This window comes from Cylas formicarius, unplaced genomic scaffold, assembly GCF_029955315.1.
Source record: "Cylas formicarius isolate icCylForm1 unplaced genomic scaffold, icCylForm1.1 PGA_scaffold_6__28_contigs__length_40554024, whole genome shotgun sequence".
In the NCBI taxonomy this organism is placed as follows: Eukaryota; Metazoa; Arthropoda; class Insecta; order Coleoptera; family Brentidae; genus Cylas; species Cylas formicarius.
This window is the reverse complement of record NW_026844347.1, coordinates 26,165,855-26,178,987: the sequence shown is the minus strand read 5'-3', so window position 1 is coordinate 26,178,987 and position 13,133 is coordinate 26,165,855. Positions and strand designations below refer to the sequence as shown.

The window sequence follows — 13,133 nt, the reverse complement described above, 5'->3', positions numbered from 1 at the left end:
GGCGCCGTTGTTTTGAAGCCGCGATAATCCCCAGAAGCCCCAGCTTCTCCCACACGTAAAGTTTCTACAATTCCGCATCAAAGGTTTCGTTTCGGCTTGTAAATAGTTCGCATACACCGGCGGTTCGCCAAATTTGCTTAAATATTCCTCGATGCGGATAGACGGTCTTCCCTTTGCTTACATTCACCTCTGACTTCGTATATTCTTGTTATAGTTGTAAGTAATAATAGTAACTGAGGAGCAAAGACAAAATCGATCATAGCAGGACGAACAAATGTGTTACAAGCGCAACTTTAACTGGATGATAGGTCTCTTGATAGAGTTAACCATTTGAAATATCTAGGCAGTTTTAAGAAACAGAAAGAAGTATTTAGTTTTGAGCCGTTTTAACTCAAATATTTTTCTATATATGATCAAAGTTTCTCAAACCATAAATGAATCGGGCACAGCTGTCCTGGATTTCTTGTAATCTGAGCAACGGTTATGAAAGGATGACAATGGAAAGCAGCGTTTAATTAAATTTTTAAATAAATAAAAATATGAACTCTGTAAATTTGTAAATTTCAGAACTTCATTTTCTAATTGAATTTCGATAAAATCGCGCAAAAATTGTAGCTTTTAGGGGAAGAAAATTGCAAAATTTGTGATTTTTTTACTAGATCTATATTAAGATTCTTTGCAACATTGTTGTAATTAATTGAATTAAATGTTTACAACAGTTGAGTGTCTTCAGAATACGAGCGGATTTGAGACAATTCGGCCTCTTCAGATTTATACAAGAGATACAGCATATGCTCAAGAATAGAACCACGTGGCACTCCTGAAGTAAATTTACCCGAATGTGATATACCGCAATCAGATCTAGCAAACTGCTGCTTACTATATAAATATCACTAAAAAATGAGAGAGGTCGTTCGTAAATCCAAAGTGCTTTAGTTTAGCATAGGGTACCTTGAGTCAAGTAAGACCAGGGTTGTTGGAACATTTTTATTCAATTTTTTTATTATTAGATTATTAATATGCATGCTATGATTTTACTGACCTGACTGGTTTGATGATGATTATGAATGCTAGTAGTAGACAAAAGTAGGTACGTGCTGATGAACAACTTTTACCAACATCTTGCTAAGCACAGGCTGATTGGTCTAGTGTTGTGATTCAGTATGATCGGAAGGCACAGTAACAAGTCACCTCGTTATTTCCTGCAGCATGTGATTTAATTTGATTTATGATTTTATGATTATTTTATTGAATGTATAATATCCAATCAGCCCAATATTGGAAAGATAATAAATATCTGTTGATAAATTGTGAGTCTTGAAAATTTGGTATCGACAGGTTTGACCGTTTTTTTTTATCTTTCTCTTTCACCCCGCGTTTCTCTCTCTACTTCCCTCTCTCTTCCCCCTTCCCTCACCCTCTCTCACTCCTCTCTCAGGCGTATTAGGATATGAGACAACAACTTTGATAAGCTTCACTTTACTCATCAGGAAGGGAGCGAGTGTTTGATAGCAGGCAATTGACTGAAGACGTTTGTCAATGCCTTCAATATCTTTTCTGCGACTATTTGTTGTTGGGTACATTTTTGCAAAACGGCACGAATACATTAGCTCCGTGAAGTTTGACGTGGGCGTCCCAAGCAAAAAAAGTGTCCGGGAACGTGTTTAAAGAAGCTGACGTCTTTCAGTGCATACATGGATATTTCACAAAACTCCAAATATTTCTTAGAAGACCAAGGCTAACAATATTTGTGTTCGGGTTAACCCGATCCTAGTTTCATCTTAGACAGCCGATATTAAAAAACTACTAGTTGAACTTTGTGGTTCAAAAGTATTCCGAAAACCTTCCTATCGTTATTAAAATGACAAAACCCGACCGGAGATTCTTAATATTTCGCGCTCGTTATTACAAAAAGTTTGATCCTATTAACAAGGGATATAATATTCCCGGGATATACTCTCTAAAACGCGGACAGCGTAGAAGATAAAATTGGATTATTTCGAAAGAGTCTTTTAATAATAAGTTTACAAGAGCCATACCGGCTCAGGTACGAAAGGTTCTCCAAAGTTTAAGCCGGGTGCGTACTTTCAGCGGCGAAACCGGGCGATATTAAAATTTGATTGAACTATAAAGTTAAATGAGACATTAAAGATTCAAACCGTGTTAAGGGATGAGTGTGCAGGTAACTGACTGGAAGCGAGCTCCAATTAACGTCACGGTATTTATAGGTTCGCCGAAATTGGTTTGGACGCATAGAGGACAGATAAAAGTAGAACCCTGGCAAACATGCGCGATTGGTAAAAGTGATGAACGAGCCATTTTTAATTCCAAATCACACTAAATAAAATCTCGATAAATAACTTGACCTGTTTTATAACAAAAAATAGGCGTTACAAATTTATCAGTTTCCTCTGAGAAAACCGAAAATATGTAGATAGTATTTAGGCGAGACATCATCTGAGTGCATTTTATATAAACCTGGTTCTCGAGAAAAGAAAATATTCATTATAATCAATTACGGTGCAGAATGTTTTGATATTTTTAGCTAAAGAAGAGCTGTTTGTTGGTAGACAAAATCCATATTTTCGAAAGTTTAACAAAATTCAAATAATTATATTTTTTTCCCACGTAGACATGAGCTTGTAGTTTAAATTTCACATTCTTACCATCTAGTTTGATTTGGAAAACTTGGGAAACAAGATTTTTGGTTATTGCACTGGCTAAGTTGTCTTAACATGTCCTAATTTATAGAGAGATCAATAAAAATACTGAAATATTATTACCTTCTGCACTGGATACTAAAAGAACTTACAAATATTCATACAAAAATTATACATGACAAAAATCTTGGACACAAATTTTGTGCTTGTGGACACAACAAATAATTTAACATCATATTTCGCAACAAATTATACAGGACGAATTGAAAAGATGGATTAACAATGTTAATGACAGATTTTTGGTGCGAAAGTACGATCCGATTCTAAAATAAAGGGCGTTTATTTGATATATAATTTGGGTAACATCCCCGAAATATCCGAAGTGACACTTTCCGCTAGGTAGGTCGGTGTATAATTAGCTATTTTACAGAAGGGAGTAGAAAAACAATTTTTTTGAAAAGGACATAAATTCTACTACAACCTTCAGAATTAACTGTCTACTTAATAGAATCTCTCGCACTGATCATTGAAAAGGTGCATGTGTCTCAACAATCGACCGATTCGAGAAGATTTTGTTTAACTAGTGACTTTTTTACTAAATAAAAGGGCCCGCATATGTATGAATAAAGAAATGGGACACGTGGAACGTTTCATTTAAATTACCTAGATGACTATTTTTTTGTAATTTTCAATAAATACATAGTGCTGGTGCGAGTTTTTGATTATTTCCTTTCAATCTATCATTAATGTCAACAAAATATATGCAAAATTGGGACATTTATAAATAACGTTAATGCTAAAATAAAGAACCTGTCATTAATGGAAATGGAAAAGGGAAACTAACAAAAGGGTACAAAAACATCCAAGAATGTAGATACAAGTGTTAGATTTTTTCAGTTAAACAAATTATAAAGGTTCCTGAATTTTGACACGTCATTTTGGTTGGTTATTAACTAACACCTAACTAAAATCTATTTTATCGTTCCTCGACTCCCTCCTTTGCCGCTTTCAAAAAAGTATAATTTTAAACAAAGAAATTATTTTTTTCTGAAGTATGGCTGCTATTTTCTCTTATTTCTTTCGTGTGCAATAAGTAACAAAAATATGTATTGTATTATTTATCTAAGTATTTTACGAAAAATATATACCATTCGGAGAACTGTGAAAACGGTGGCGTCTTATCAATTTCTAAGTTTAACGTACAAATATTCCGCAATGAAACGCGTTCCGTTACGTCGGCGTATATTTTTACGAGCGAACTTTAAATTTTAAGTTACAACTACTATCGTTACGTGACAGAGCCGTTAAGTTTTTACGGTCGAAGGTTACGGCCGTAAGCAAATTGTTGGTTTTGCCTCCCCCGGGAATAAAACCATTATTAGCGAATTTTTTCAGCAAGAATGCGTTCTACGCGGGGGAAAATTTATCCAGGCGGCCATATTTTCCGGTGCTGCCGCATTTTTACGGTTTGGCTCCGATATTCCACAAATACATCAATCGATATTTTAATATTACGCCAGTATTCGTCTTCTCATGCCATAATTCTATAGTTAAGATTATATGTACAAATAATTGTATATTATGCAACAAGTGTTTCGTGACTCAAGTGCGGCGGGCAGATGTAGAGAAGAATTTTTAGTAGAATATTTAATGACTGAGGATCTTTTTTAAGTTTACGATGGGATCCGTTTATAAGAACATCTTGATTTTTTTATGATTATCATTATATCTGCTTTTAAAATTACTATGTCGGAATTAGATTCTAGATATTTTAGACCTATACGTTCAGACTAAGGCTCAAAGAACATGAAAGAGCCTTAAGACTACCACAGCTAAACTCATCAGTAGTTGCGTAACATAATCATGAAAGCGGACATCAAATCTTATCTGTCAAACTAAAATCCATAGAAATCTCTAATGAACCAAACACTCGTAACTTACCTTTCACCAAAATGGGAATCGTCCGAGACGTTTTTCATGTCCCTCAAACAGTAAATATAATTTTAGAGAATAAAGCAGTTTTCACATATTTCAACCTATATTTTTAGAATTTATTTTAATTTATTTTTCAGAATTTCGACAGGTGTTCTTTTTTATCCGTTATTAAGGCGATATCATCCGCGTATTTTCGGCTTTTCAAGCGCTGTCCACATATTTCTTTTTTGTATTATATGATAACAAGGCAGGTAAAAAAGGCACCATTAGAATAGGAATGAATCTCGGACAAATTGTTAAACTTAACAAAGAAAACCAAAAAACAGAAGTCAAACGATGAATTAGATTGGTATTCTTAGCATTGACAAATTGCAATCGCGATACCTGAAAACCAAAATGTATAATTAGTGCATGCTCCCTGTCCTCACCTATAGATCCCATACCTGAAAACTTCAAAGTCAAATATGGAAAAAGTAGCGAAAGCATAAAGATTAATGGAAATACAAATGTAAGGTGTAAAACTGATAGATGCAGAAGGAAACGAGAGGATAAGAAATAAAACAAAAGTAACAAACATTAGAAGAGACGTATATTAATTCGCCATAACAGCAGACAAAAATACGACAGATGGTATTAAAAACAGGAGACCTTGGGAAAATAAAAGAAATAAAGCTAAAGTATAGTGATCTAAATGGTGAAGAACCAAAGGAGGGTAGATTTTTGAACAAGGTTAATATGTTTCAAATATCGAAGAACTACGGAGATTGTATCTTGTTGTAATTAATTAAACCAAACTGTGATTGCCGTTTTTCTTATTAGTACAAATAATACAATGTTGTATTAATGAAGCTAATAATATCCAATCTAGTCGCGTATGCTACTCTGTAGACGAGAATTTTCAACCACCAGTGGGTTATTTAACTAATTGCAAATATTATAGGCATATTAGAAAAAAAGGGTATTAAAAAATATACTATACAACTGCTTCGACTGCGGATAGGCAGCTGGTAAACAGGTTACACGATGATCCTTTAGTAACAGTTGATGCAAATTCTTTTTAGGGAAAAGTACGTTCCTGTATTAGGAATATCAACGGTTCCATAAAGCAATTCATTCAACAAAAAATGTACTTGTTTTAGTAGGGTTGGAAAATCTTCATAACTAAGAAGATTGTTGAACTCAGGGACTATACCGGTTAACGTATAGCAACAAGCGGTCTCATCCTTTGGTATTTTCACTGGAATTTTTTAATATAACTCATGAATATGATGTGATATAATACAGAGAAATACTCTTATTTGGAACATCAGGGTCAGAGACAACCACCTGTTCCAGTATACACACACTTAAAAATTTAACGACTTAGGATGATAGTCAATTCTTTGGTGGTCATTAAAATATATTTATCTACTGCCTTCTATAAAATACCTAATGACACACCGATCTAGCGTGCGGGAAGCCTCACTTCACTACGTGAATTTAGTTTCTTACGGATCAGAGCCACTTCGGACATTTCTGGGATTTTACCACGTGGGTTCGGAAGCAATCGGATGTTTTCAGGGACATTTTCCACGCCTTGAATTATGACGTTTGTCAATTCCGATGATCATGGTTATTAACCACTCTTTCCGCTGCACTCCGCGAAAATGTACCCAAAAACTAACGGTCGTAGAAAAAGTATAGTATGCAACCCGTTTGGTAAACTTTTTAAGTTACTCGTTTAAGTCGCTCAAATAGACTCGTGAGTGAAATGACGTTTACCGCACTTGTTGCATAATATACTATTATTACATTATATTCAAGCCGAAATTATTGTATTCTTCAATTCCTCTTAAAATTCTAATAGGTGCTGTTAATTTCGAAGTCTAATCTTTTAATAAGTTAATTAATTAAAATAACCCCTTTTTTGTACGACATTGTGGGCGTTTTGTTACGTATATTTGAAGTAATAAACCCAAATTGACAGAGAGATCGAATTACTGAAAAGCATGTAGCACAATGTTTATGATTGATCTTATCGAAGGCTTTCATAAAATCAGTGTAGAGCACCACTTGATACATTCTTTCTAAGGATGTAGCAATCAATTTTGTTAGAGTGATAAGATGTCTTTCATCGATTTGGCTATTAATTGGGTAATAAATGGCAGTGTGAATGGCCGCCTCAAAGCGTTCAGAAAAGTTATTAATGATAGCCATTTCTCTGATGTATTATACTACACGAACGATAGACGTCTCTCACATTTTAATTACGATCAGGACGAGGGTAGGAAACAGTTGCTTGCCGACGAGTGACATTTAAATTTAATACTGGACAACGTTAAACGTCGCGGCGTCATATTTCTGTTCTTGAATGAGAAATGTTTCATTGCAACCGCGTTGTTTCCGGTTTCGGACCCTCGCGGCAAGGCGAGAAGTTGCTTAATTATGAGTTGTCGTCTTCGAAACCATTTCGTGGAAAGACCTGACTTGGGTTGAACTCTAATCGGTTGACGGGGGTGGCTAATACTAATAGCTTTGCTCGTTTAGTAACATTATGTGCCCAGTGGGCTTCGATTGTTGACAAGGGATAATACTAAAAGCCCATCCAGATTTTGTTCCTTCGTCCTCCTTTATTTATTTACTTTACAAACTGCACAAGTAGTCAGTTACAGACTTCGACAGCTTCGACGATAAAGAGTAATTTAATATATTCTTAGATAATATAAGTATATTAGTACAGAAATTGTTGTCTCAGTTTTGATTTGTGAGTGAGTTAGGACGATATTGAGAAAACTGAGAAACAGTAGAGATTGAAAAAACTGGAATGCTTTTGATAATTGAAATCTTAATATTCATTGATATTGAAGTAAAGGAAAACAACATTACCAACATTATTACTTCTGGAATTTGCAAAATCTCTACATACGTCATTGAAGAAGCAATTTAATTCAATATAACATGCTTATATTATAAGATCTGTTCGTTGATTAGTATTTTTTAAATATTTCTTCCAAATAGATTGCGCTTCATATCATTTATATCACCTAATATTTCAAAAGAAATTTATCATGTAATTCTGTATTGGCATTGACCTATTCCATAACTTTTTTTACATTGTAGTGCCCCTGTATACCTGAGTTAAAATTAAGGCAACAAAAGAGTCGAAGTTTACCAACAGCTTTAAGCACTTGCGAATGTCTGAAGCCAACTGTATGAGAAAAACGATCAATATCATCGACGGCATTCGCAATCTGTCTCTTCCAATGTAAACGTCCGCCTGTCTAAAACCCGTCCGACTAAAAACCTCTTAAGTCGAGAAATTGGATTGAAACGGGCAACCAATACTGGAAGTCGGACACGTCTTTTCTCATACTAGATTGGAGCTGTTTGCCAGGCAATCACGTGCTGTGCGTGACGGCATTAATCTGGGCGAATTTCAGCGTTCGTCTTCTGAATGAGACATTTTTCGGTAATTCCGTTTAAATGAAAGGTCTTCACTGAACGGTGACGATTTTTAGCATTTTTAGTATCGTTTATATATACGTAAGCACAGGGTATTGGAGACTCAATAGAGTTCAACTAAAGATACCACGGACCAAATAAGTTTCCATCTTAATATTCCTTAGCGAAAAATTTATGTTTTTTTACTTTTTTTTTCTTGTATTTTTTTATGAACAAATTGAAATGAATATACAAACTCTCTCTATAGAGGAGAAATAAACTTATCTTTTTGTATCTTTTTGATATTCCGTTTTGTTTTCTATAATAACGACTTCATTGCATGAAATAATTTTGTATTTTAATAATCCGCAATGTTAATGGTTTGGGGAATACAGGTTATTGAATTTTGGAATAAAATTTCTCCTTTAAATTTTTAATTATTGACATACCAGTTCTTTTTTTGTTATAAAGAAAGAAATGAATCTTCCTATAAGAAAAATATGTTTGTAAATAAAAGTTTTTGAATTTCCTAATGTTTCTGATAAAAATGATTTCATTCAATAAAAACGTAAGTTTTAAGTTTCTTAAAGACACAACAAAACTATTAAATAAGAACTTTTAATCTAGGTATGTGAGTAATGTAGTTGTTGGAAATGTACATCATTTACTTGTGAATCTTTTTCTATTTTTTTTCCGGTTTATCTATCACCCCCATTTGGCGAATTGGTATTTAGCTCAGCGTTATAAGAATGTTCTCAGTCCTATTCAGTTAAGAAAACTATTGCACACCTCTCTAAATACAATTAAGTAGTAATGAACTAATACTTATCAATAGCAAGCAATTTAAGCATAAAAATATTTACATTAAAATTCAATTGAATACAACATTGAACAAGTAAAGAACGCGCCTGGAGTACACACCATAACTTATGCGTGATAAGTATCTTCGGACACCCTCTTGACAACTTCTTGATCAGTACCGAATGCCTTTAGTGACAACAGACATAGACTTTCTGGGCACCGATTATTCAACAAACTTTGAAATCGTCCCATTCCTACAGATTTTGTTTACTCAAAAATAATCTTGCGACCTCAATAATATCGTATCTAGAAACCGTCTAGTATATCGAAATTCTTCAGCCTTCTTTCAACTCCAAACTAAACCTTGAACTTATTTGCGCTCTAACCAACCCACTCAATGGAAGTTTCGTTTACATTTTCCATCTAAACTTAATAAAATTCGCGCATAACTCCTCGATCTAAGTAACAATCTAATTACTAGGTTGCCGGAGCGGCACTGCTCGACAGAAGGTCCCAAGTTTTCCGAAAAGCTCACATCTACTTAGGAAATTTGCGGAGCAAACGCTTTGCACATGAAGTTAAACTTGCACGTCATATTAAGCTCACTTATAATATAGTCGGCAACTTCGCTTAGGGGTTGAGGTTGCCGGGGGTGAGCACGCGGTTATTGGCTGTAGTTTTGTGGTTGCCAGCATAATAGCGGGTTAATATCTTAATGTAGCCGTGTACTTCAAGTTCTATATTTGCGGCTCGAGGACTTGGATGAAAATTCGAACCGACTACTTAACATGAGGAGTTTTTTTCTAGAGTATTTGGTTTATTTTTATTCTTTCTAATTCGCTTCGTGCCAAAACCCGAAAATGACTTTTTTAGCAACCCCACTTGCTCCCACTTCCCATGCTAATATATGCTTTGCTAATATATGTGATTAGTAGGTATATAACTTGAAATTGGATTAAAATTACCCGGAAGAGTAAAAGCGCGTATTTTGGATAATTTATGAGCTGTTACCACCACAATCTCGCACACAAATATTAACAAATTTGAATATGAACCTCGACGAGGCTGCGTCAGTGTTATATTTCTAAGGTTAATAGAACAATCGGATAGTTCAGCTATGGCCTTAGTTATGACTTCAAAAACTTTTTAAACAGCAATTAAATAAAATTTCGTTCCAATTTTATGGAAAAGTTTCGAAGTTGTGTTCCATAAAAGAACACCGCGGTGTTTTGTCTTCGAAAGGTCGAAATGTTTTAAGAAAACTTGAGAACAATTTCGGCAACACTGACAGTCTCTCCTTTCAGCGTCGAAGCGACTTCACTTTGCAGTTGAAACTTTGAAAGGATAAATATTTGCATTGTATTAACATTCCAGCTTTGATAATAAAACCATAATGGTTCGAGCAATATCTCGGAGCTCTCGTTCCCGCGAACGGTTATTTTCTTTGACAATTTTAATTAAAATTTTTCAAGCGCGAACGCAAACGCTAACGCGTTTTTAAATATCAAAACGTAACTTTATTAAAAATTTGTCCGACTGACACGACTATGTTCGTACGTTGAAACAAGCTGTTTCTTCAGCGAAGGATGTGCCAAAGAGAACTCCATCTTAAATGAAAATGCAAGATTTGTAAATACTAATGTGAAGATTCGAGCAAGATGACTTACCAGCGGGACTTTCTTCGATCCAAAAGGATTCATCCAGGGTGTAGTCTGCTTCTGTAAAAAGAAAAACAGGTAACTATGATTGCTAATGCTAGCAAATGTAAAAGTAGACCCATAGGGTTAAGAGAACGGACTGATTAGTTTACTACATTCGCTCATGTCCAAACTGTTTTGAAAATAGGGTAGGATTCAAGTTTGAGTTTCTGATTCTCAAAAACACGGTATGAGTTTTGACATATTTTTATTTTGTGTAATAATAGTGTCAACAATTTCGGATAATTATATATCCTAATAAATAAAGAATTGTATTTTACTTTCCTACCTACTATGCTATGGAATGTGCTAACGAACATGTCTGACAATCTTTAACCACGACTTCAATGTGTGAAAGGAATGCACCTGCGGAACCATGATCACGATTTAGAAAACATTATAAGAAATAATGTGGAAAGAGACGATGAAACACACTGGGTTTAATTAACATAATAGAATACAATACAACAATACGAAAAATCAACAAAAACATCTAAATCTGGTGGGTAACCAGGATTCTACGGTGCTTTGGTGGAGTACTTGCTTTGGTGGTATTTATACGTTTACATAGGTCTTGATTGCGTATTATGTGTAGAATGCGTTTACCTTCCTCCTTTTCTTTCGATTGGTAACATTGCTAACGTTTCCATTAGAGGAAAAACTTTTTGCAATAACTGAAAAAAATATTGCATACTTTTACACATGTCAATAACTAATTAGTTTTTAGAGAGCTTTTTAGAGATTAATTTTTAAGATTCTGCGTATCAAGAATTTAGTAATTAAAATGGTTACCACCAACTAAAAGTGGTTTATAAAAAACAGGTCGATAATACCCTTCACAATCCTTAACCGCTGGGTGCTCTTCGTAATGGCTCGTATTAAAATTTCAAATAAATGTTTATGATATTTTTCGGGAATATCGAAGTAGTTTGAGAAAATTGATCTGTTATGAATTTTATTATATGGAAGTTAGACTATTAATAATTTATACTTCTTGGGAAAGCATACCTACAGGTAATGGCAAATAATCAAGGTGTTGTTCAGGTCATACATACCACCCGAACTACGTTTGTTTCCTAAGAATTTTATTACTCTATTAAAAAAATATAAATTAGAAGTATATCTGTGAAGACTATTTGAAATATGCAGGTTTTACTAACCGAAACTAACAGGTCCAGTGTGGTATAGTTGTTTTTCATAAAATTATTGTCTTATCATTTCCAAGAAATGTAAAAATTTACTGAAACAAAATTATGAGCTTATAAGCGCTTGCCGTGCCCAGGATATAAAAATGGCAACTATAAAACTTCAAGTAATTTGTTTGAATGTGAAAATGTTTTATAACATAAAGGTGTGTAATGTGGGAACAGATTTTCTAATAAAACAATTTTATTTACACAATGGCCTGAAGAAATAAAATAAATAAATCAAAACAGCCAATCAAAAGAACTGAAAGCCATATATCAATCTTTTCATTGATCGTGATCTTCCTTCCTCGTGCGTAATTTTCGAGTTTTAGTTGGATTTATTTGATTTTATTTCTTTCATTGATATGCGGCACTACCTGAGCATAATCGACGCGCTTTTCGGTAGCTCCGAAACAATCACTTTAATTGACTACGGAATTCGGGGAATTCCGATAATAGTATTTCCTAGTTAAAGTTCGATATTAGGTGTTCTGGCGCGAATACGTTTTAGCATTTTACTCAAACTTTTCTCATTTGACTTATAACTTTGTTTTGAGGAGCGATCGCGAATATAATTTAGTGGAATGTTTGTCTTCGAACTTGTCCGCGTTTGGACAGATTCTGTGCCGAATTTTACGTTTTTCTGGGTGACTGAAGCGGTATCATTTTTGGAAAAAAACACCTATAAATTGTAATACTGTACAGTTCATCCCAAATTCGTACAAATTTGTAACTTTGTATCTTTTGATCTACTTTTTTAAGAGAAACTTTAGTGGGTTGAAGTTTAAATGCATTTTGAAAGTGTACCTCGATAGTCTCTTCAGATATGGAGAAGGTAAAAGCAGTATTTTATAAACATATTTATGCAGAATTCAATGGAGTGCAGAAAAAAAAAATAGTCTGCAGTGTTAAGTTTTGCAAAAATTTTTAAAATTTTATTTACGTCTAGCATAGAAAACAGTAGCTTTTTGTGATATATCGTTGAGAAAAAAAATTGTAGACAAAAAAATACTGTGCACTGAAAATTCTAAATAAAACCTTCTATGAAAAGCTGCTTTCTCCTTATTTTATTATATGCTTCAAAAATGTCCAAATATAAGTTGCGTCATTAAATTTTTCATAAAAATAAGTAAAACTTTGAAACGTGTTTAATACCAATATCCGACTAAAATACTTTTGAAATAGCATCATTTCTTGTTGAATATTTAAATGCTTTGGCTATAAGATTATTTGACTTACGTCATTGTAACTTTGTCCCTTAATAAATATTTTTTTATAAAATTTCACCAAATTAATTAGACCATATTTTAGCAAAGCAATGAACATTAATATTTCACACATTTTCCCATTGTTGATGTTATCATTTCGAAAAAGCGAATTGCAGTCTTTTTTCTTGCCCTTAGAAGAAGTGGGTAAAAGATGTATTTTTAAAT

The 13,133-nt window shown here is 33.9% G+C and overlaps 1 protein-coding gene across 6 annotated transcripts in view; it reads right to left on the bottom strand.

Moving 5' to 3' along the window:
• The window catches only part of LOC132704027 (disintegrin and metalloproteinase domain-containing protein 11), a 627,178-nt gene that overhangs the window by 208,142 nt on the left and 405,903 nt on the right, over positions 1-13,133 (bottom strand). For 5 of the 6 annotated variants that reach the window (XM_060673635.1, XM_060673633.1, XM_060673634.1 and 2 more), the window contains exon 2: positions 10,484-10,534. The exons of the other annotated variant lie outside the window; for it this stretch is intronic. In XM_060673635.1, coding sequence (XP_060529618.1) covers positions 10,484-10,534 — 51 coding nt within the window. The remainder of the gene's footprint in view (positions 1-10,483; positions 10,535-13,133) is intronic. 6 annotated transcript variants of the gene reach the window in all.